At 43.9% G+C, this 21474-nt stretch overlaps 1 protein-coding gene across 1 annotated transcript; it reads right to left on the reverse strand.

The window, feature by feature from the left end:
* Window positions 1–29: 29 nt before the first annotated feature.
* utp20 (UTP20 small subunit processome component) lies at window positions 30–21034 on the reverse strand. The gene is given in 62 exon segments (XM_034223109.1): window positions 30–634; window positions 719–864; window positions 953–1079; window positions 1283–1570; window positions 1662–1733; window positions 1825–2009; window positions 2603–2735; window positions 2818–2949; window positions 3254–3436; window positions 3540–3689; window positions 3803–3913; window positions 4042–4173; window positions 4284–4454; window positions 4568–4684; window positions 5222–5287; window positions 5289–5370; window positions 5465–5631; window positions 5742–5909; window positions 6009–6107; window positions 6207–6363; window positions 6558–6697; window positions 7110–7432; window positions 7535–7617; window positions 7752–7891; window positions 7979–8116; window positions 8535–8675; window positions 8753–8908; window positions 8998–9150; window positions 9497–9550; window positions 9813–9956; window positions 10046–10133; window positions 10502–10646; window positions 10725–10960; window positions 11064–11143; window positions 11607–11750; window positions 11865–12073; window positions 12167–12333; window positions 12609–12731; window positions 13510–13595; window positions 13706–13796; window positions 14336–14515; window positions 14609–14867; window positions 14980–15059; window positions 15765–15841; window positions 15967–16134; window positions 16221–16283; window positions 16374–16524; window positions 16706–16811; window positions 16998–17086; window positions 17495–17626; window positions 17815–17990; window positions 18073–18150; window positions 18262–18396; window positions 18481–18633; window positions 18795–18950; window positions 19270–19407; window positions 19533–19614; window positions 19702–19890; window positions 19978–20110; window positions 20267–20333; window positions 20434–20514; window positions 20751–21034. Coding segments are annotated over 62 exon segments (8427 nt in total). The 5' UTR covers window positions 20802–21034; the 3' UTR covers window positions 30–478.
* Between the last annotated feature and the right edge of the window lie 440 nt (window positions 21035–21474).

The following is a 21474-nucleotide window of genomic DNA, read 5'->3' on the forward strand; positions in this document are numbered from 1 at the left end:
AACGACAAGTGATACCAAAAGACAGATGATCCGTTTAAATGTCTTGTCTTTTTACTAAGAAAAACAAGTTGTACATGAAATTGCACGGGATATAAATCTGAGGACATGTCTACACTTTTTTTACAGCAGGATATTAAAGTTTATATAAGCTAATACAGAGAAATCCTGCTGTCACATGATTTTCTGTTACACCCACAGGAGGCTGTTGGATCCCTCATAGAAGAGTTGGATTGGATCATTTTTCATGGTTAGAATTCCCCAAATCTCCTTGTTTTCACACTTAGCAAACCACCAGGGAGAGTAATCTCTTTCCTGTGCTGTTGCTTTGTCACTTGACATGAATTAAAATAGTGAAAGTCATTGTTACATCATTAAGTGACACTTCTGCAGCCCAGTTATCCCACCAATACATGGAAATGTCCTCTATCACAAAAGTCTCTTTCTTGGTCAATTTGCCAGCTTGCTAAACTGACACGGCTCACTGCACCATGGCCAGGTTCTTGAGCGTGTTGCCCCGCTGCCTCTTGGCTTTGTATCCGGGACGGAGGAACTCAATCTTCCTCTTCTTGGCTTCGATTTTGTTCCTGTGCTTCTTGAGTTTCTTCTTGGCTGCGATGTCTGGGTTAGCCACCGCCTGGAAAACAAAAAGGGCAAACGTTAGACGATGGCTGGAAACAAAGTTGTTGCTTTTGTGTAAGTATGGATAACGTCTTCATACCTGTATGGCTCTGTGTTTTTTGCGCGCGGCTCTCCTCTGTGAAAACTCCTTCTGGACGCCAGAGAAGGCCAGAGAGAACTTCTCCAGCCCCACGTGTCTCTTCAGCAGCTCGATCAGCTCCTGAGCCAGGTTCTTCAGGGTGGGGTCTGGACACAGAGACAAGCAGGGGTTTATTTCACTGCCATTTTCCCACTTGTCAAACGGTTATTTTTAAAGACAGGTTTTCACTCTTACCTTGGTCTGCGTAGGTGCTGTCCAGCTCCCTGTACAGAGGAGTGATGATGGTGCTCAGATAGGGGCCGAGTCGCTCCTTCCCCAGGTCCATGGCTATCGCTCCCAGGAACTTAAACACACACGTTCTCTGTGGGAAGTAGTGGAGGAAAATACATTTAACTATCTTAGGAATTAAACATTTAAAAGATCTTTTTCACTGTTAAGAAAAAAACATTTTGGAAGTAATTCTAGGCCCTTGGTTTATAGTCATTAGAGAACGTGACTGAAGTTAACCAGTGAATTGGACATTAAACTATTTCCTATATTTCTACTGTATGTTTCTTTGTGTACCTTCAGAGGAACTTTGGGAGTGTGTGCCGCCTCTCTCTTTGCCATCAGCGACAGCTTCTTCATCAGCCACAGCAGGGAAGGCAGCCGGTCGTCCTTATCGTCTTCCTCGTCTTCTTCCTCATCTTCCTTTTCCTTCTCCTTGTCATTTTCATCTTCTTCCTTCTTCTCCACCTCCCCCTCTTTTTCCGTCTCCTCTTCCTCTTTCACTTCTTCCTGAGCGGGCGTGACGTCAGACTCGGGGGAAACGAGGTAGATCACCTTGCCGACGAACAGCAGGTTCTTGATCACCTGTGGGCGGGTCAGAACATTGCTGTCAATCAAACCTTGTGTGATTTGAATGTATCCTTAACAGAAAAGTATTTTGGGTGGAGATGGTTACCTGCTCTCCTGAGGCTGTGTCCAGGAACTTGGACTGTAGCTGATGGCAGAAAGACAACGCCAGCTCTCTCATCTGAATGGCATAAAAACAGAGAAAAGGGAGTTTAAACAATGAGGGTGAAATGCAGATGCTGGATCAAAGCTGGAAAAAAACAGTTTTGCACCTTCTTGTCCAGACCGCTGGTGATGAAAGCAGTAGTTGGGGACTGAGGTGAAGCGTCTCCACCCTCTCCTCTCCACCCAGCCACCAGCTGCTCCGCCGGATGGGCTGCAAACAGCTGACCAAAGAGCTGCGAGGAGGTCAGCCACACCCAGCAGTGAGGGTACCGCAGGTGGGCTTCAATGTGACCTGTAAAATGAGGAAAGTTTGAGTGTTAAAAATCACAAGTCTCTACCCTCATCACCACCTCTGTCAATGACCACTCCCCCACCAAAGCCTTTAAAGCTCCGCCCTTCAGGCCTGTCACTCACTTCCTTCCCACCAGAGACTGAAGAACAAAGGAACTGTGAGTTGGCACATGGAGCTGTAAATAGTTTGTAATCAATCCGTTGATGAAATGTTTAGTTTAACTTTAACAGATTATTTTGTTTATGTTAGACCCGCCTTCTAGATTCCCTTTGATTCATACCTTGAAAGAAAAGAGAGCAGTTTAATCCTGTGGATGCATGAAATGATGTAAGTGAAATACTGAACCTTATTTACGATAATTATTATTATTTTGGTTATTATTGTAAGTCTGCTAATAGTTTGTAAATATTATTTTATTTAGATAAAATCATCCCCAGCTAACGAAACCGTTGTCAACCATCAGATTGAAAAAGAAAATGTTAAACGGCCTGCTGGATCCAGTCTTTTAATGTGTGTGATGTTTGGTGAACCACCACTCCAACAAATTACAGTTTTTTTCAGTGTGTGTAGCAGAGAGTGTGTTGTTTCTTTACCCCAGATAAGAGTGAGTGTGTCATGAGGCTGCCTGAGCTCCAGCAGGCTGCAGTGTTTGCTCAGTTTGGTGATGAGGGTGAGGAAACTGTAGAGCAGCCGGTCCGCCCCCTTCTCGTCCTGCTCCTCCTCGATCTGAAACACACACAGGGGTTTAAGGACCTTTTTGTCATGTTTCAAACTTTCAGCCAAAGACAGTGTGAAGGTGTCCACTCACGTCATCGTAGTTGACAGGGTTTATCTCTTTCTCCAGCAGAGGAAGCAGGTCGTCCAGGCGGCGGGTGAACTGCTCCTCCTCCACCTCCACGAACAGGCCGCAGATCTGAGCGCCCAGACGCCGCATGCTGGCCTGAGAGAGCAGGGGGGGGTTAGAGTTAGTGATAGGCGAGAGCATTAGGAAGCTATCTTTGCATTTGTGCCGAAAAATATTCAAATCTTTGATCGTAGAAACGCAGCAAACACTTCTGCATGCCTAAAAGAACTATAGCAGCATGATATGATAGGAGAATGATATTAATTAAATTAGCTAATTTACTATAAGAGGGAATGTTCTCAAACTTATGATTATATCTTTCTATTGACATCACCATATTTCTCAATAATGAAACACACTACAAAGATATTGAAGACATTTTTTTCAAGTGGATTTGTACCTTTTCTGCATGCAGCCAGGTGTTGACAAAGGAGTACATGGTGTTCTGGTGGTTAATGTCCAGCTGGGCCAGCAGTGCCTTGATGGCCATGGCGGCCATTTTCTTACAGCGTGCCGAGTCATCATTAACCACAACCAGGGCCAGCGGGGCGAAGAACAAGCCGCAATGCCTCAGCAGCAGCTCCTGAGCGGGAATGATTAAATAAGCAAAGTCAGAAATCACCATTGGTAAAATAAGAGAGAACAACAATTCCATTTTTTATTCAGACTTGAGTAAATGTACTAACCTTAGGGAAGGTCTGGAAGATGTAGGCCAGCATCTCCAGCACTGACTCCCTGCCGGTGTCGTGCTCGTAGTGCAGCTGCGCCACCACAAAGTCCAGGTGCCCCCTCAGCTTCTTCCCCAGGGGGTAGTCCAGCAGGTATTTGAGATAGATCTGCAAAACATAAACACTGGCTGAATACACATATTTTAAAACAGTTGTGTTAACCGGTTTTCATCATATAGTAAAAATGGGGCTTGTTTTCTTTTCTTTTTATGTGTAGGTACCTGTCGACAGTGGATTCTGATCCCGCCGTTGTTGCCGGTGACAGAAAGCTTGGCCACTTTCGTCATTAGCTCCTCCATCTCTGGGACAACGAGCTTCCTGGACAGAATTGCCTGGAGGAGAGCGAAACAAAGACAGAAACACATTTCAACACATAACTCAGGGGCACATTCTCAAATGTTACATGGGTGATCTTTATGCAAAGCCCCACAAACACTCATGTCAACATGTGAGCGGTTACCTTCAGCAGGCCGAAGGCGGTGGCCTGGCGGGACTGGTCGTAGATGTCCTCCTCAGCGTATCCCAGCAGCACTTGCAGCTGTGTCTCTGAGATCTGGTTGCTTTTGACATTCTTCACCAGTATGGTAATGGCCTGAAAGACAACAAATCGTAGATCAAAGAAGCAGTTTTTATTTAAAACCTGATTGAATTGCTCCCTTTCAAAAGTGTGAGCATACATATGTGTTGTGTGAGTTGTGGTACCTTGAAGCAGTTCTGCACCAGCTGGTAGTTCTCCCCGCGGGCCGCTCCGGCCTTGGAGTAATCCTTCAGCAGGATGAACAGCTGCTTGGTCATCTGGTCTGCGTTCTGCTCCACTGCTGGGAGAGGGAACTTCAGCAGCCAGGTGAAGGCCACCAGAGCCTCCGTGATCACCTGCAGAGAGGGGGAGACAGGAGAAGAGGGGTGAGGATATCCAAGTCTGATTGGCTGGTGCTCAACATTTGGTGTGATAAAAAGGTTCCTATGTTAAAAGAAAATGTCAGTACCTTGACGTGCCTGGAGTCGAGGCAGTCGAGCAGCAGCAGGACGAAAGGATCCAGCATCTGCAGAACCGTGGGATCGGAGGACGTCACTTTGGATTTCTTTAGACTCAGGTGGAGCAGCTGAGAAACAGACAGAAACCCACAATGCCTTATTAACAATCCAGCTTCTTTTTCAGACATATATATCTGAGATAACATGAGGCATTCCTTCTTTCCAATGGTAAAGAAAATGTGCAATATTTATTCCAGTAGAAAAGTGGTTAATATACGGAAGCCCTGAGCGGCAAATGGAAAATATATTTATAATCTGGTGATCAATTGTCTATGTTTGATCTTTAATTGGCTCTCCTGTGTTTACTCCAACTAATTAAAAAAATGTTACATTTTCAATTTTATTAAAAGTGGCTAAAGTATTTGTTGTTGTAATGTTCACTTTGGCCACAAGAGGCCACCAAATAATCAGCATTTTTCATCTGTTCTTTAGATAAAACACAGGAAAGAAAACGATTTAGACCAGACATAGAAAATGGATCACCAAAATATATTCCGTAGCCAGTAAATGCAATGCAGATAATAATGTTAAAGAAGAATGTCGTTTCTATAGAAGTGAACTGCGCTAGTAATGCTAATAACACGCGGGAGAGGTTGAATGTGCACCTTGAGGCCGGTGTCCACCAGGATGTGCATGTTGGTGCGGCTGCTGACTGGAGCCTTCCGCCCCCCCCCTCGTTGGAGTTGGAAGCAGGAGCAGGCAGCTGAGAGGGGGCAGCCTGGGGTCTGGGGGGGGCTTCACTGAGGATTTCTCTCTACAAATACACACATTGTAATACATGATAATTAGTACAAGAGGAACATGGGTGTTTTCTGGATGTTGATCGAAGCGTGTGTGTGTGAGCGTACCGGTCTCTCTTGGTGAGCAGCGGCAGACTCTGGCTGACCAGGCCGTGGCACAGCAGCAAGATATCCTGAGACGTCATGCCATCGTTGACGAGCAGACCCAGGACCATCCTCCGCAGCACGGCCCCCACCCGGATGCACACCTTCAGACTGGCTGAGTTATCCAGCATCTGAAAGTCAATGCATCACGTCAAGTCACCTGTTTTAAGACTTGTAGAGTTAAAACTCATATTGATTCTTGTATTTACTCAAGTGTCTTTTTATATTCCCTCCCCCTCACCTCCTTTAGTGGCAATATGAACTTGGTGACGCTCTCTTTGCTGCAGTAACGAGCCAGCAGCTCGTAGGAGTCCATGCTCTTGCTGTGTCGCGCCTCCATCAGCTTGGAGACTATCCCCTTCACGTCCTTCTCCTCGGCCACAGGCCCGAACAGCTCGTTGTTGAAGATCTGTCCAACAGGAAACGGGGAGATTGGGTACAAACTAAAACTTTGAATATATTGTGTATAAAATAGTGGGCTCTATGTGGTTTTCTGGTGCGTTCTTACGTCGATGAGCATGTTCATGCAGGCGTCCAGGTCTCCGCTCTTCAGGGTTGGACTGAGGACTGTCAGCAGCTGGTACACTGTGAATGTTAGCACGTGAACCTGGACAGAGGGGAGCACAGAGAAACAGACGGGTACATTAGGACTTTTAAAGACGATGCTGACATGCTTCTACGGTTGTGTTTCTATGTGTTCTCGTACCTGGTAGCCTTTAGCCAGGAGCCCCTGCATCTCTTTGAGCAGGTACTGCAGGTAGCGGAAGCCTAAAGTCTCTATGATCTTCACCAGAGTTCCCCTCGCCACGTCACGGACCTCCTGGAAGCGGTTCCTCAGCACCACACACACCTTGATCAGGATGCTGGATGAGAAAAATACGAAATATCAGTAAAATGTTGGAATTTTAAATGAACATCACACCAGAATCTTAAGTGATCCTGATCTGTACATACAATTATCAACATGTTTTAACAAACAAGTAAACAAGGACAGTAAAGTGTTTGCATAGTGTTATTATAGTATAGTTTTCAAAACACATCCACCGCAGCTGCATACCCAGGCAGGTTGACCTCCATGATGGCTGGTGGCAGCGTCTGCATCAGTTTGACCATGGCGAAGGCGATCGGTATTCTGGCCACTTCCTCATCCTTTACATCCTTCGACTTCACTGCCTTGTGCTCATCGTCACGCTTGATCTAGACAAAACATACACACAGAGTACAATAATGTCAGAGTCATGTCAGTTGTATTTATTGTCTGGTGTCAATGAATTAGCAACAACATTGATTTTAATTGTTTTTTGTGCAAGAAATCAGGAAAATGGCATGTATTTGTACCGTAGGGCACAAGTGAAAAAAAGTGACTATATGGAACATTGTAAAAACAAATATATATATTGTTTTATTTTCATAGCAGAACATATTTTCCTTAGTTTCAATGGGACATTTTTTACTTTTTAAGGGGTTGTCTGTATTTTGGCTACACATTTTATTAAAAACATAGGAGCCGAGGTTGAGTGACATCTCACATACTTGCCACAGTAATGCAACCAAAAGGATCTCAAAATGCAAACATGTTAAATGGTATTCGTGTGATTGTGTATTGTACCTTTGCATTGAGACACTTGTGCAGGCGGGGCAGCACGCTGTTAGTCACGGTCTGGTGGATGGCGCTGATCAGAGTCCCCAGCTCCTCGGTGCTCTGCGGCAGCCCGCTGGACACCGCCATGGGGGGGGGAGCCGCCGGCACCTTGGCTACAGGGGTAGCTGCCTTCTTGGAGACGACACCATTTTCTCCACTGTTGGTGTCCGTTTCCATGGGGACATCAGATGGATCGGTTTTACCCTCTAGCTCCATTGCCTCTTCATCATCATCCGATTCGTCGGCTGCAGCTTGCTCCTCGTCATCGGCCTCCATTGCGGCACTCACATCTTGATAAAGACAAGGATGTTTGATTGATTTAAAATTCAACACATTTTGATTAATCAGACCTAGATTGTCTGAAATACAGAATTGTAAATGGTATCACTCACCCTCTCTGGCCTTGGCAGCCTCCATTTCTCTGCTGAGGGTCTGATGGTCAAAATGGAAAGCATCCAGGACTGTGAGGAGCAAACTAGAGGTATAGTGGAAAAAGGGGGTCTCTTAGTACAGACTTTTACAAAATGCCTCAGTAGGTCATGTTCAGTATCAGAAATAGCAAAGAAATACTCAAATAAACCGTAAAAAAAAAGAGGTCAAATTAGACACCTGACAGCCAGCTTCTGCTCCACCTGCGATGTTTGCAGGATGTGGATGAAGTGTTTCAGGTAGTAGAGGTACTTAGACCACGTCAGCCTGCGGCATACTGCGCCCACCACCTCCACCGACGCCGTTATCATGCCCTCATGCTGAAGTGTGCGAGGAGAGGCGGGTCAGACACACACACATCACACAACACTTGTTTTCTTTCTCAGAATGTTTCGGGCATCAGTCACCTTTTGCATTTTCTCATCCAGCAGGGCGGTCATGGCGTACGGCATGATGTAATGCTGGAGAGAGCGGGGCGTCAGCACCACCTGGCCCTCCGTCAGCTGCTTGGCAAACTTCCTCAGGGCACGACCCCGGCGGTGGATCTGAAGAGAAAGAAACTCATTATCATCTGGTATGCAGGAATTATGAATATGAAGTTCAGGAAAAAAAGTGTTCTGCCTCAAAGACAAGCAGGTCATCAGCTGTTACGAATGAGTTTTATAAAGATTTTGGCTGACTGTAGTTAGGTTGGCACATGTTTACTCCTGAATGTATAGTAATACATCCCTAATAGGTGTGAGAGCTCCGGTCTGCCATCAGGAGTTATATATGGTGAAAACAAAGCAATAATAGACTTTAACTGGTCGAAGACAAGCAAAGCTCATAGAATATTTGTGTGGGTATATAGAGCCTATATATATAAGAGATATTGTGATTGGGGAAACATTATTGTGACAGTTGTGGGATTATGCGTATAACAGTTGAGGAAAGAGGGACATGGGAGTGAGTTTTCTCTCCTACCTGGATGTGCTTCATGTGCTCGAAGAAGTCAGACTCCAGGTCGTGGTAGTTGGTGAGCTGCACCAGGTCTCTGAACTCTTTCTTGGTGGGAAAGGTCTTCACCAGGCAGGCCAGCACGGTGGTGTATTCATGCTGCACGCTCTGGTAGAGGGAAGGAGAGGACATTTTAAAACACACTTAATGAGTTTAATATTCAGAGCTCTTGTGTGTGTTCCTACGTCTGTCTTGCTGCGGAGCCCCTTGTGCACGGCGTCCAGGATGGTGTGTTGCACGATGTCCTTGTAGAGCTGCTCTCCAGCGCCGATCTCCGCCAGCTGTGTGATGACTGCAGACAGACACAGGTTGGCGTTGTCTCCCAGCGACATGTCACCGATCTGCAGGGAGAAAGGAGGGTGGAAATGAATCGTGATATGACAGGTATTTAAAGTACTTTAAGCTGCATCTGTGTCACATATCTACTTACTTCAAAGGTGTGGAAGACGTTGTGCATGATGGTGCCGATGTAGTCCAGGTCCAGAGTCGTCATTTCTTTGACTCGCCTGGTGGCGTCTTGGAAAGCGCAGAGACGCACGTCGAAGTGGATCTCGTCCAAGTGCCGACTGTCGAACGCATTCAGCTGCAGGAAGGAGGAGGAACATTCAGAAAGGGTTTTGGATGCGGATTCATTTGAAACCTACGTCGGCCCTCGTCAGCAGTTATGCAGCTAAGTGCAATTTCCCATACTTATATTTTGTATTAATGTGGCAAAGTATACATCTCTCTTTAGAGTACTACAGTAGGCAGAAAAATGGCGAAGAAAAAAATAAATGAAGACAGTGAACTGACAAGGTCCAGAGGCCTTCTTTTAAACTTCATACAAATGATTGAAATGTAATAAAGTGAAATATATTTTGGAGTCAATATTCCAGTCTGTAAGTGCTGTTGGTTTTCATACATCATGCATAATATTTAACGTGAATTACCTTAGTTGCTAAATCAGTGATGTACTTGAGTGAGGGCTCCAAATCCGAAAGCGTCTGAAAGCAAAGCATCATGGGTACATGAACAGTGAGCAGGAATACATTTAAAAAACATTTAATTAGGATATTTAAACAATATGGGTCTGCAACCAGTAACAATGCATCTCATTTAAGGGATATCCAATCATTTTAAGTGATATTTAAATCTCTTGAATAAAAGATAATTAATTTCCTGGGCTTTGGACTGATTTCCTTGTCACCACACTAAATATTAGATGTATTTACTGTCATGTGACCAGATTCCTGTGGGCTGCTGTACCTGGAAGACGTTAGTGAGGGCCATTCTGGGAAGCTTGTTCTGGATGACGGAGAAGAGCTTGCTGAGCGGCCGCAGGAAGTCTGAGGGCTGCACACACTGCCGCAGGAGGTTCTGCAGCGTGGCCAGGGTGTCGATCTCTGTCTCCTGAAAGAAACACACAGTAAGGTTCCTCATTAGCAGCATGGAGGTAAAGCAGAAAGCATTAGATGTCATTAAGGAGTTCAAAGTCTTACCTCAGGATTGTGGCCTTTGTGGAGGTAGGGCAGCAACAGGGTGATGAGCACCGAGCTCTGCTCCTTGTCGCTGACAAACCGACTGACCCTGACAGAGGAAAAGTCACGCACGAAAAGGAGTTTGACGAGACATAAAAGGCCATTTTAGTTTTTTTGCTCAGGGTCTTTTTTGGTTTTTTAAATCACAGATAGAATAGGAAAGACACAAAACATACGTGATCACATAAAATCTATTATATGAACACTACCATGTACATTTAGATAAAGTAAAACAGACAAAAATTGAGACACAAAAGGAAAAAGGATAATAATAATAATTCATAAATATATGTTAAACACCCCAAAGGGTTTTATAATTGTATGTCATAACAAAAAAGGCAATTTCTAAGAGCTAATTCCACATACAGTGAAACGGAAAAACGATACTGTATGTTCTTATCCAGATAAAACACTGACTTGGAGAGGATGTTGAGCTCTTTGGCGACCTGAACCCTGAACTTCTTCTTCTTCAGTCGGTCGGAGTTGCGTACGACTCCGCTGAGGTAGTTGAGCAGGGTGGATATGTGAGGCAGCAGCAGGCTGGAGCCCTGGGTTAGAGCGTCTGGAAGAGATACAACGCATTAAACCCTGCAGCAACACTAACATTGGATTGAAATGACGGATATATTACTCTGCTTACCTGCTGTGATGAGAGCGCCCTCTTTAGGCCGCGGGAACACACAGTTGTTGACGTTGAGCTCCGTCTCATCCTCCGAGGCCACAAAGTCTTGTGTGGTTGCTAAGGACTCGGCTATGTCCATAACCATGGCGATGGTCACTGTGGAAACTTTTTTGGCCGAGAGGAGGGCGAAGACGTTGAGGAGGATGTCACACTCCGGATGGTTCAGCCTCTGCTTAGCCAGAAGTGGGTAGTACCTGAGACAGTTGGACAAAAGAAGAATCAATGTACCTCCATAAACTCACTCTGGATACAAAAAGTACTGCTAACTGGATAAGAAGGAGAGAGGTGGATGTTTACCTGGCATTTTTGCACCACACATGGATGAGTCTCAGCAGAGGAGTGGGGGAGTAGGGGCTCTCTGTAGAGAGACGACACACCTGCACAAAAAGAAGTGTTAACCAGACACGGAAAAAAAACTAAAAGGAATTACAACCCAGCCCTCTAAGAGAAAGTATGTTTAATTTATTTTAACAAAATCATCTTTTTTATTTCTATTTAATTAATCTATTTACTATTAGTATTAATTATGCTTATTATTATTATTATTTCTTTAAATAGCATATCTTTGGCCCTTTATTTTAGGGATTTTTTTCTCCTGAGAAATGTCAGGGACTAATCCCCAGTAAATCAGCTGCCAGCTCTACAAATTCAACAATATATTTTTTTTGGACTTATATAATTATAAGTACCATGTCGCTATCTCTCCATGTGTAAACGTGTTAGTATTTACCTTTATACATGTCTGAAAAAGGTTTATAAATGTATAGCCAGTGCTAGGGATCATTGTATGCTCTTCAAGTTTCATTAAACTGTGACATAACATTTGTTTGCATGATGTACCTGAGGCCAGACCACAGCGGCAAAGACGGCATCCAGCTCGTCTGCGCTGAAGCTGTAGGAGTCGAAGCCGTCCAAAAAGTCCTGGATCCTCAGGACGCCGAGGCGCCTCAAGTTCTTCAGAGGACTGATGCACCCCGCACGCAGCTGAGACAAGAGGGGAAGGTCATCACTAAGTAACCAACAGGTGTTTTAAGGCTTGATCTGATCACAAAATCAGTTCAACAAACAAATAGTCTCATCAATGCCTCTCCTGATTACCTGCAGCCTTTTGTCCAGGATGGTGGACACAGAGGCGGTGACACACAGCAGGATCTGCAGCACTTTGGGCAGGTAGATGTTGATCAGGTGACCCAGTTTCTGGATCACTACGTTGATGATGTTCAGAAGGCTGTGCTGTCGGCCCAGAGGCAGGACGGCAGCCACATCTGTGTCAGCGATGGCTTTCTCCACCGCAGCCAGGCAGGTACCTGAGGAAGGAAAGGATTTTAATAAAGGAAAGGTGTTTTCAGACTGGGGTAGCTTTATGAATGGATTTTTATTGTATTTTCTACCATAGCTACCTTGGCTGTAATGGCAGACGGGCTCCAGCAGCAGGTCGATGAAGATCCCCAGCTCCTCCGCTTGGCAGCCAGCCAGGAAGCGCAGGATGATGGAGGAGCGGGAGGCGGAGCTCGCCTTCCCCTGGAACTTACTGCCTGCTTTACTGCGCATGCGGCCAAACAGGATCCTGAAACAGCAAACACAGGGATGGTGACTGAGAGATAACACATTTAAAAAACAAGATAAGGCATTATCTAAGCTAACTTTCGGTAAATGTAAGAAAATCTGCAGAAGGAAATAGACACGATAATCGAGACACCTTTCCAATAGTGTGAAAGGAGATGTTATATCGAAGCAAATACATTTAAATTGACGAGTCTACGAAAATAAATTACTTTGTGTTTTTGCCTGTAGTGTCACGCCTTAAGGCAGCTCGGAAAACAAATGAACACAAACATGTACCTCATGAGCAGTGGGATGAGCCTGGCTCTGTGTGAGGCATCCACCACTCCTGTCTCAGAAATGTTGAAATGGACAATCTCCTCTTTGAAGTGTTTGTCGTCAAGTAGCCTTTCCAGATTTTCCCTGTACAAACACACACAAAAACAAAAGTCAATATACTTGTAAGAATTGAACTGTACACATACACGTATCATGGCAGACACTCAGAGCGAATACAAAGTGATACTGTATATTAGGGCTGCTCAATTAATCGTATTTTAATCGTGATTACGATTATGGCTTGCCACGATTACGAAAACAACGTAATCGAAATAAAACGATTATTTGTTTATTATTATTACTTTTTTTTTTGGTTTTTCAACTGTTAAAAACATACTGTTCAAAAGAAATGTCTCCAATAAATGAATGTTTTCAAAGTCAATGAATAATCACATTTAATAATCGCAATTACAATTATTGACCCAAATAATCGAGATTATGATTTTTGCCATAATCGAGCTGTATGTGCATTTAATTAACAAATAATACATACATATATAAAAACAAAAGTCTGACAGTCTGTCAGCGTGACATCCAAATCCTGAACAAAGAGTCAACCACAATTATATGTAATGCTAAACTTCCTCAGAAACACACATCTGTCTGCAGGTAGGCTTCAGCTACAGTAAATGGATAGCTTGATAACAGACAATAGGAGTCATGATTTTGAGCAGTCAGCGCTGAGGGGGATTTTAACATTCCTCCGCCTGTAACCATAGAGGGTGGAGGACGTGAGCTCTGATTACTATCAAATATGCTCACAATGACCGCATTGATGGAAAGAAAGGGAGATTGTTGCATTAAGAGACATATTACTGTAAGTGTGCTTCCCTGTCCATCTCTATTTAGGTGGTTTTCTTACTTGTATGGTACTATGTTGGCGTCCTTGTATGTGAGAACACATTCCAGAGCCACTCGCTGGATCTGCTGGTCCTGGTGGCAGAGCAACTGGAAACAGAGAGATATATTTAGATGCTTTGATGCCTTCGGAAAAAATCTGTATTAATCAGCTTTACTGTTGGTAGACGACAAGTGTGTGTGTGAGGTTTTAGGATTACCTGGTTATAGAGATCACTGAGGCTGCTCTCCAGGTAGAGAGAGCGAGGGTTGGTGAATTTGGCGAACACCTTCAGATGGACGATCAGCTGTCTGGAAGAAAAAGATCCACACAAGGGTCAGTATATAATACCAGTTAAGGTGTACAACCAAAATATGGGGGGATCTTAGCCTTTGCAGACCATTCACATGCACAAAAAACTATAATATAACACACTACACGAAATGGAGAACCCCAAGAAGCATATTAGGGCCCCTTTAATTAGTCCTAGAGGGGGACGTTTTTACTCTGTTTGTCCAAATCCTGGTCAATTTTGATATACATTTTTATTTAAACTATTTATTTAGGCAAAGGTCTAGAAAAAATGCTGGCTTCTTTTATTAGCTAAAAAAAGGATTTGGGATTTGGAGAGAAACAGGTTTGTGTATAAAGAAAACAACTAAATTGTTCAGATATCAGTTTTTACATTTGTTTTAATAATGTTCTGTTTGCATATTTTGTATCTTATTTATTCAGATATTATAAATACCTAAGTGAAAAAAGAAAACCTGACTCTATTGTGTAACAGCTGTTAATGAAGAACATCCCATGGCAGCTGGAAAACTCGTTCAGTGTGACTCTGATGTCTTACTTTGCAGCGGCTCTCTTTGGAGGAGCCTTCTTCTGTTGTCTGCCTCCTTCCTCTGCCTCCTGCTCATCTTCGTCCTCCTCTTCCTCCACAGCCATCCCAGACTCCTCCTGGGCAGCGTCATCCACCTTCCTCAGGTCCTGAGTGGGTGCCACCAGCAGGTCGGAGGTGTAAAACTCATTCCTGGAGACACAGGGTAAAAATCAAGAACACTTAGGATACTTGCAGATCAGGAAGATGATCAATTAGGCAATTAGTATATCCAACAACGCGGACCTGATGAAGCGGAGCAGCAGGGGGCACAGTTCCCGGCAGCGGGGCTCCACTCTCTCAGGAAACTCCGTCATGCAGCGCCACAGCAGGATGCGGAAGTTGAGGAAGTCCGTCCTCTCGTCGGGGTTGGCGGTCAACTTCAGCTGCTCTAGGAACAGCACCCCCACGTCCCCGCTCTCAATGACGTCACATCCTGGCTCGGCCTGAACACCCGTCTCCTCTTCCTCCTCATCGTCCTCACTGTCCTCGTGCAGTTCTTTTTCTATGACAAAGAAAAGGAAGATCACTTTTGTGGCTGTTTTTGGCTCGTTTTCCCCTTGCAGTTAAGTACACCAAAGCTGAGTTTTACAATATGAAGCATCAGGAGCCCTCACCAGCGATCCCTGCCACCATCTCCAGGTTTTCATAGTAGACCTTCCAGAAGTCCCTGTTGTCCATCCCTCTGGCATGGGTCCTGTGAAGAGGAATGAGATTAATTTATGATAAATATATCGAACATGGCATTTTTATTCAGGCAATTCAAACAAAGTTCTGCATTCTGTAAGGCCTGTTTAAGTCAATGTGTTCAAAGAAACAACAACATAATGACAATTAATGGTATTGTACATATTTTTATCCTTAAATGAAAAGTGCATGGCTGACTAAATGCAAAGGACTCAATAAATCACAAGTATGCTAAAGGGGCAGTTTAACCCTCAAACACTAATAAAATGGATCTAGATGGCACCTGACTTTTGTTGCTCGAGAGCCCAAAATAATACATTTTAAGTCTCAACAGCCATGTCTCTTTCCAAAAATCACGAACTGGTTACTCAGGATAATTCAGACCTTTTTGTGAGTAGTCTCATGAAGGAACTATTTTCTTTCTACCTCAGGTATGAGATGCACACTTCCTTCTTAGCAGTGATATAATTGCTGAGTGTAGAAAGAAAATAGTTCCTACATAAAAACGATTGTTTTGATGCGTTGAGCTCCACAAGCCGAGTGCCATTTAATTCTATTATATACAAAATAATTAAGAAATGTCTTCGGCCAAACACTCAGCAACTGACACTGAAACAATCTGCATGCGAGAGGAAAATAGGTCTTTTGGCTTTGGGGTGAACTCTCCCTTTTTGTATTTTAGCTGAATTTATTTTTGCGAGATCTCAACACTCACACTAGAAGTTCAATGACTGCCTCCCACAGGGGCTTGAAGTTGACGAACAGCATTGCGATGAGGTAACGCAGAGGCACCTGGAGGGAAATGGGCAGAAGCACATTGTGTTAATTTTATATCTGCATACCAAAATCATTAATGATCAATCACATGCTGCTGTTTTTTTCCAACTAAGTATAAAGCCGCCAGGAGTCCTCTGTACCTGCTGGAAGCTGCCGGGCGGGCCCTGAGGCAGGCTGCGCTGCACCAGGTCGTGTCTCAGCTTCCTGAGGTGGAGCAGCTTCTCCCTGTAGTCCTGCACTGAAGCCGGCACCAGCTCCGCCTGCAGGCACACGGCGAACACCGGCTGCACCTCCACACTCTCCTCACCCTGGATAGAGGGGGAGACACTCGCATAAATAAATACACAAGCCGTAGTCCCATAATTGATCAATTTCATGAGAATTTGGACATTACCTCGGTCTGTGGGGGGAGCTCTGCCTCAAACTGAGAGAGAATCCTCAGCGTCAGCAGGCGGATCTGAGAGAGAAAAAGGATCAATTGGTGCTCAAATATCAACATATTCATAGAAATGCATCTTTGATGACAACTCTGTGATTTCACACATACCTTAGAGATGTTGGAGGAGAGGTTGGCGCACAGTATGTGGTGGAGCTCCTGCAGTGCACTGTGGGAAAGGTGCTCTGAAACGCCGCTGAGTGACAGGCGGGTGTAGTACAGGTCTCCTAGCAGCAGGGCGGACAGGTCACTGGGAAACTTCCTGTAACCAGAATGAAAATTACCATTATCAGTTCAATCCTTCATGGAATCCAAAAAGGTGCTGCAATGGGATAGATTATCCGAGTCTCCTCGTTACAAATTACACTTTCTTTCCATTTGCCACCAATCTGTGGTCCAATACACTGACACATACGTTTTGAACAGACTCATGCACTGATTACCGTAGAATTGAGTTGATCTTGTCCACAGTGACCAGGGAGAGAAGCTGTGCAGAGCCGTCCAGAGTGAGGAGGCAGCTCATCGCCTGACTGGCTACAAACAGACCAGCTGGGGGAGGAGGAGGGGTGGGGGGGTGACAAGACAGATGTCAATTCAGTCTCATGAACAGAAAATACACAGTTCAAAGTCTTGGTTATATTTTGACACTTGTTTGGGTACATTTTATTGATATCATGATTTAGTTAGTAGTTGTATTTTTGTATTTAATAGTTAACTTATTAGAGATGTACAAACCTTTCCCCAGTGCCTCTGTCTCAATCTCAGTCAGGAGGCGGTTTAAGAAAGCAGTCACAGCTGGGACCACACTAGCTGGAGCAATGGGCCTGAGAAATAAAACATATAATAGATCAGACTACTTAATATAATACAGTTCAGTTTAGAAGTGAAGGTCAAGGCTCCTGCTGTGATACCAGATTGATTTTCCATATTGAAATATATTTTATTTAGTTAAAATTGCTTTCAGTGTAATGCAAAAGTTAGAAAGATTACCTGAACATGAATAAAAAAGGGAATGATAGATACATTTTAAAAGTACAGTTTTCTACCGATACGTTTTCAACTAGTTAAATAAGTGTGTTCAATATCACACCATGACGATAAACACATTTGACATTGTGTTCCCTACTCTAAACCACCAACTAATGCCTGCATATTTAGCATGTGACCCAAATTTAGATTCTGTTAACATTTAAAACCGGTATCTATCATCAAAAGTCCCCTTCTGGTGATACCTGAGGTGAGGCAGAAGCATCAGGGCGGCCCAGGGCAGAGACAGGTCAGTGATTGGCTGCTTCTGCTCCTCGGGGAATCGGATCAGCGACAGCACCAGCTCCGGCACCGCAGACTCCTCACCGCTCAACACTCTGGAAGAGGGGGAAACACATGGAAATAAAAGATGTTTTTCTTCGCTTTATGTCTTTTATACATTTAAGTTGCATTGTTGGAGGAGCCTGGGACCTTTCCATTGCCATCACCACACTGTACCTACTGTGCATACGACACTAAAGCCTTTGAATGTTGGAGAAATAATACATGTAATGTATGTTCTCACCCGGTCTGTCCATTGAAGAGCAGTGGGTATGTTTCGAAGGCCATGGAGCCATCTGTGGGGGGAGGGGCTTTGGCCAGGATCAGACTGACCAGCGCGTCCAGGCCACAGTGGCGAGAGCGAGGATCATCACAGCACAACAACTCAGCAGTGAAGCGCAGCATGCTGGGAAGGAAGAGCTAAGGGAGTGAAGAAGAGAAAATGAAGTGCCATGGAGTTGTAGAGAAAGATTAACGTACTGGATGTATCGCTCTAAGTTACCTGTTCAAACTGTTTCATGGTGAACATCTCCTTGGTGAACTCCAGGATCAGATCTTGTTCAATTGTGCTGCCAAACACCTTGAGAAGAAGACAGAGAGACATGTAAATACACACAAGCTTTTGTTTCCTTACACATAAATACCCAATACGACACTAAAAAATGTATCCAGATTTGCACCAACCACATACCTTCTGGACCGTCTCCTGGATGAGAACTCTGGGCAGAGAGATGTTCTCCCCGAGGAGCAGAGAGGAGGTGATCTGGAGGAGCAGACGGGAACAAGAAGGCGAGAGAGAGGAGCTCTGCACCAGCCGCAACACCGTCTGCAGGCACGGGGAAATACAATTATGAAGCCATACAAAACAAATAACGGCATGATGTCTTCTCTGTGTGCGTGGTACTCTTACCTGGCAGACGGAATCCGGCTTGGTAACCTTGGCTCCGTTCTTGTGGGACACCAGGGTTTGGAAAATGAACAGCAGCCTCTCCAGCTGCTCTGTTGCCTGCTCCGCCTTTTCTCCTTTCGCCTCCATAACACCCAGGACCTCCACCACACTGGCCTTTACCAAGAAGACAACATCATCAGACACAAAGTTACGAAACTTCAAGGGTTGAGAATACACTGATCAGACGATGATGCATATATGCTATGCCTTTACTATCTTGGAGGGGTTTTGAATGATTGGACTGTAAGGGAAACAAGTTGGACATTTTGCCCCACCTGTAAAGACTCCCACAAGACCAGGAAGTGTTCTCTCTCAACGTGATTTGCTGCAGCGTGGACCATGTGATCCAGAGCGTCCCTGACTGTGTCCCACGGCAGAGTGGCGTCTGGGCAGGTCGAGGGTCCGAGCTTACGCAAAGCTACAGGGAAAGCCTGTCAGGATGGGTGAAGAGAAACAGGTCATTAAGCAATTAAACATATTTGTACTGTACGTTTTGTTGTCCACCTGGATGGGTACTTTTGTAAATTGTTATTTGTGTAATCTCTAGTATTTTATGCATGTCTCTTAATTAACATTTCCCTTCTTTTTTTTTGCTGTAACAATATAAATGTCCCCTCTGTGAGACTAATAAAGGTATTCTGATTCCTCTGATATAGACTTCCTTTAAGATTAGATAACCTTTAAATGAAAACGATGTTGATCACAGATCGGGGATTCTGCCCCGACCTACTCCTTTGAAACGAAACTCGCCTTTTCAGAGCAGGAGTGAAACAGGTTTCTGACGCTTTTGCACATTTCGAACAGCAGTTGCCCTGCTCCCTCCGCCTTGTCGGGGTGCTGCTGGAGGTCTGAGAAAACATGATTCAGCAGGCCATCGAGATCTGGAACCTGTGTGACACAATGGGACATCAAAAACTAAAATACTCAAATATTTAACACAAAAGCTTATGGATTTCAACTTTACAACAGAAGAAAGGAAAGCCCTAAGTTCACGTTTGACTCAAATAACTCACCTTTCTCATCAAAAAAGAGAAGCTCTCGGCTGCAAATTTGCGGATGTGTTCTTTCTTGTGCTCCAGCAGTGTGCTGTATAAACTGTAGGGGGGAAGTAATAATAAGTGATTGCTACAAAAGGTAAAAACACCCCACAAAGCATCCACAGAGTAAATCTATTTTTCTCACCTGTAGATTTTGGTCATGTCCTTCACCATTAGCCTCCATAGGTACTTGTAGAGGTAAGAGAGACAGCTGAAAGCCCACTCCAAGACTTCTGTGTCCTTGGTTTCCAGAACGGAGGCGATCAGAACGAAGAAGTCGGGGAAGTGGGGGTAGAAGTCAGTCTGCAGGTCTCTGGCCAGCTGCACCACCAGGCTGTAGGGCGGAGGAGAGACTCAGCTACTACATCAACTCATTATTCAACAACATTTTTGATCCTCTGGTATACATAAGGCCACTTACTCCAGCAGTGGTTCTGAGGCCAGACTGTTCTTGACAGCTAAGTGTGTTTTCAGACTCTCCACTATTGTCTTCTGATGGAAAACCAACAGGTTGAATGACTGGCTCTGGTTGGAAACCTCTTTCAAAAATGCACCTGTGGAAGAAAGACAGTCGTTTTACATTCACTACAAATGCACAACATCTCTTCTCAAGTTAAGAAGTAGATACATTAAGCTATTTCCTAACATGTCAGATACTACAGAAGGACAGTATTGCATATACTCTGGGATTTATTTGATTGTATACATACTGAAATGCTCTGTCAAGTTGAGGTCTCTCCATTTTGTCAGTCCTTCAGAGAAATATGTTTCTACTTCCTGCAAAAAATAACAAACAGGCCATCATCAATCAGATGCAAATGGTTAGGAAAAGCTTACTATATGGATGAATGTTGTCACAATTACTGAGTGTACAAACCTCTGCATACGATCCAGTCCTGTCAATACGATGGATGACGTCAATGTTGACATTGGCAAGTCTTTCAGCAAAAGTGAGAAACTGGAAGAAGAAACATCAGATGGGTTTAATGTAGCTAAGTAGTAATGGGACTAAGCGATTTCAGGGTAAATCACATGTTGCCATAACTCATTAAACGGAGGTGAAATGAACAGAGAATCCCTCAATTTGCTTGATCAAAACTAACATATACAATATGACTGTTAATACACTCTTATAGTAGTGTTTTCATCTCCACCACATCCCACTGTAAGCATCATGCTGCAATTAGTCCTCACCTTGTAGGTATTCTCAGATTTGTGATACGAAGACTTGGATTTAATCTTCATCTTTGCCTTTTTGTTTGAAACGTGGATAGTTGTATTCCAGAGTTCGTCTTGAGATTTAAATGATTCATGAAACTAAAGCGTATTTCTTCTCGCGGCTACAACTGTTTACACACACGCCGACACCAGGGCGCAGCCATGTTGAACAATGCATTGTGGGATATTTTTTACTCCGCGTGGTGGGCGAAGAGAAGCGAAGAGGTGAGAGAGAAATCCTCCATTCACTTCCGGCTTCATTCGAGGCTTCGCTCCGTGCTGCCTCTTCGTTCACTGATTTTAAGTAAAATAAACTCCATAGAATAGTATGTCAAAAATACATAAAAACCGACATAGTATAGTACGTCGAAAATACACAAAGACATAGTAAAAGTATGTTGAAAAATGCAAAAAAAAGACTATTTTCGAAAATATACAAAAATGGACATGGTACATGGACATGGTACATGGTATGTTGAAAATATGAAAAAAACGACATAATATAATATGTCGAAAATATTTTTAAAATAGCATCGTATGGTATGTCGAAAATATACAAAAAAACCTATACTTACACTGAACAAAAATATAAACGCAACACTTTTGTTTTTGCTCCCATTTTTCATGAGATGAACTCAAAGATCTAAAACATTTTCTATATACACAAAATAACCATTTCTCTCAAATATTGTTCACAAAT

The sequence above is a fragment of the Gymnodraco acuticeps genome, unplaced genomic scaffold (assembly GCF_902827175.1).
Source record: "Gymnodraco acuticeps unplaced genomic scaffold, fGymAcu1.1, whole genome shotgun sequence".
NCBI lineage: Eukaryota > Metazoa > Chordata > Actinopteri > Perciformes > Bathydraconidae > Gymnodraco > Gymnodraco acuticeps.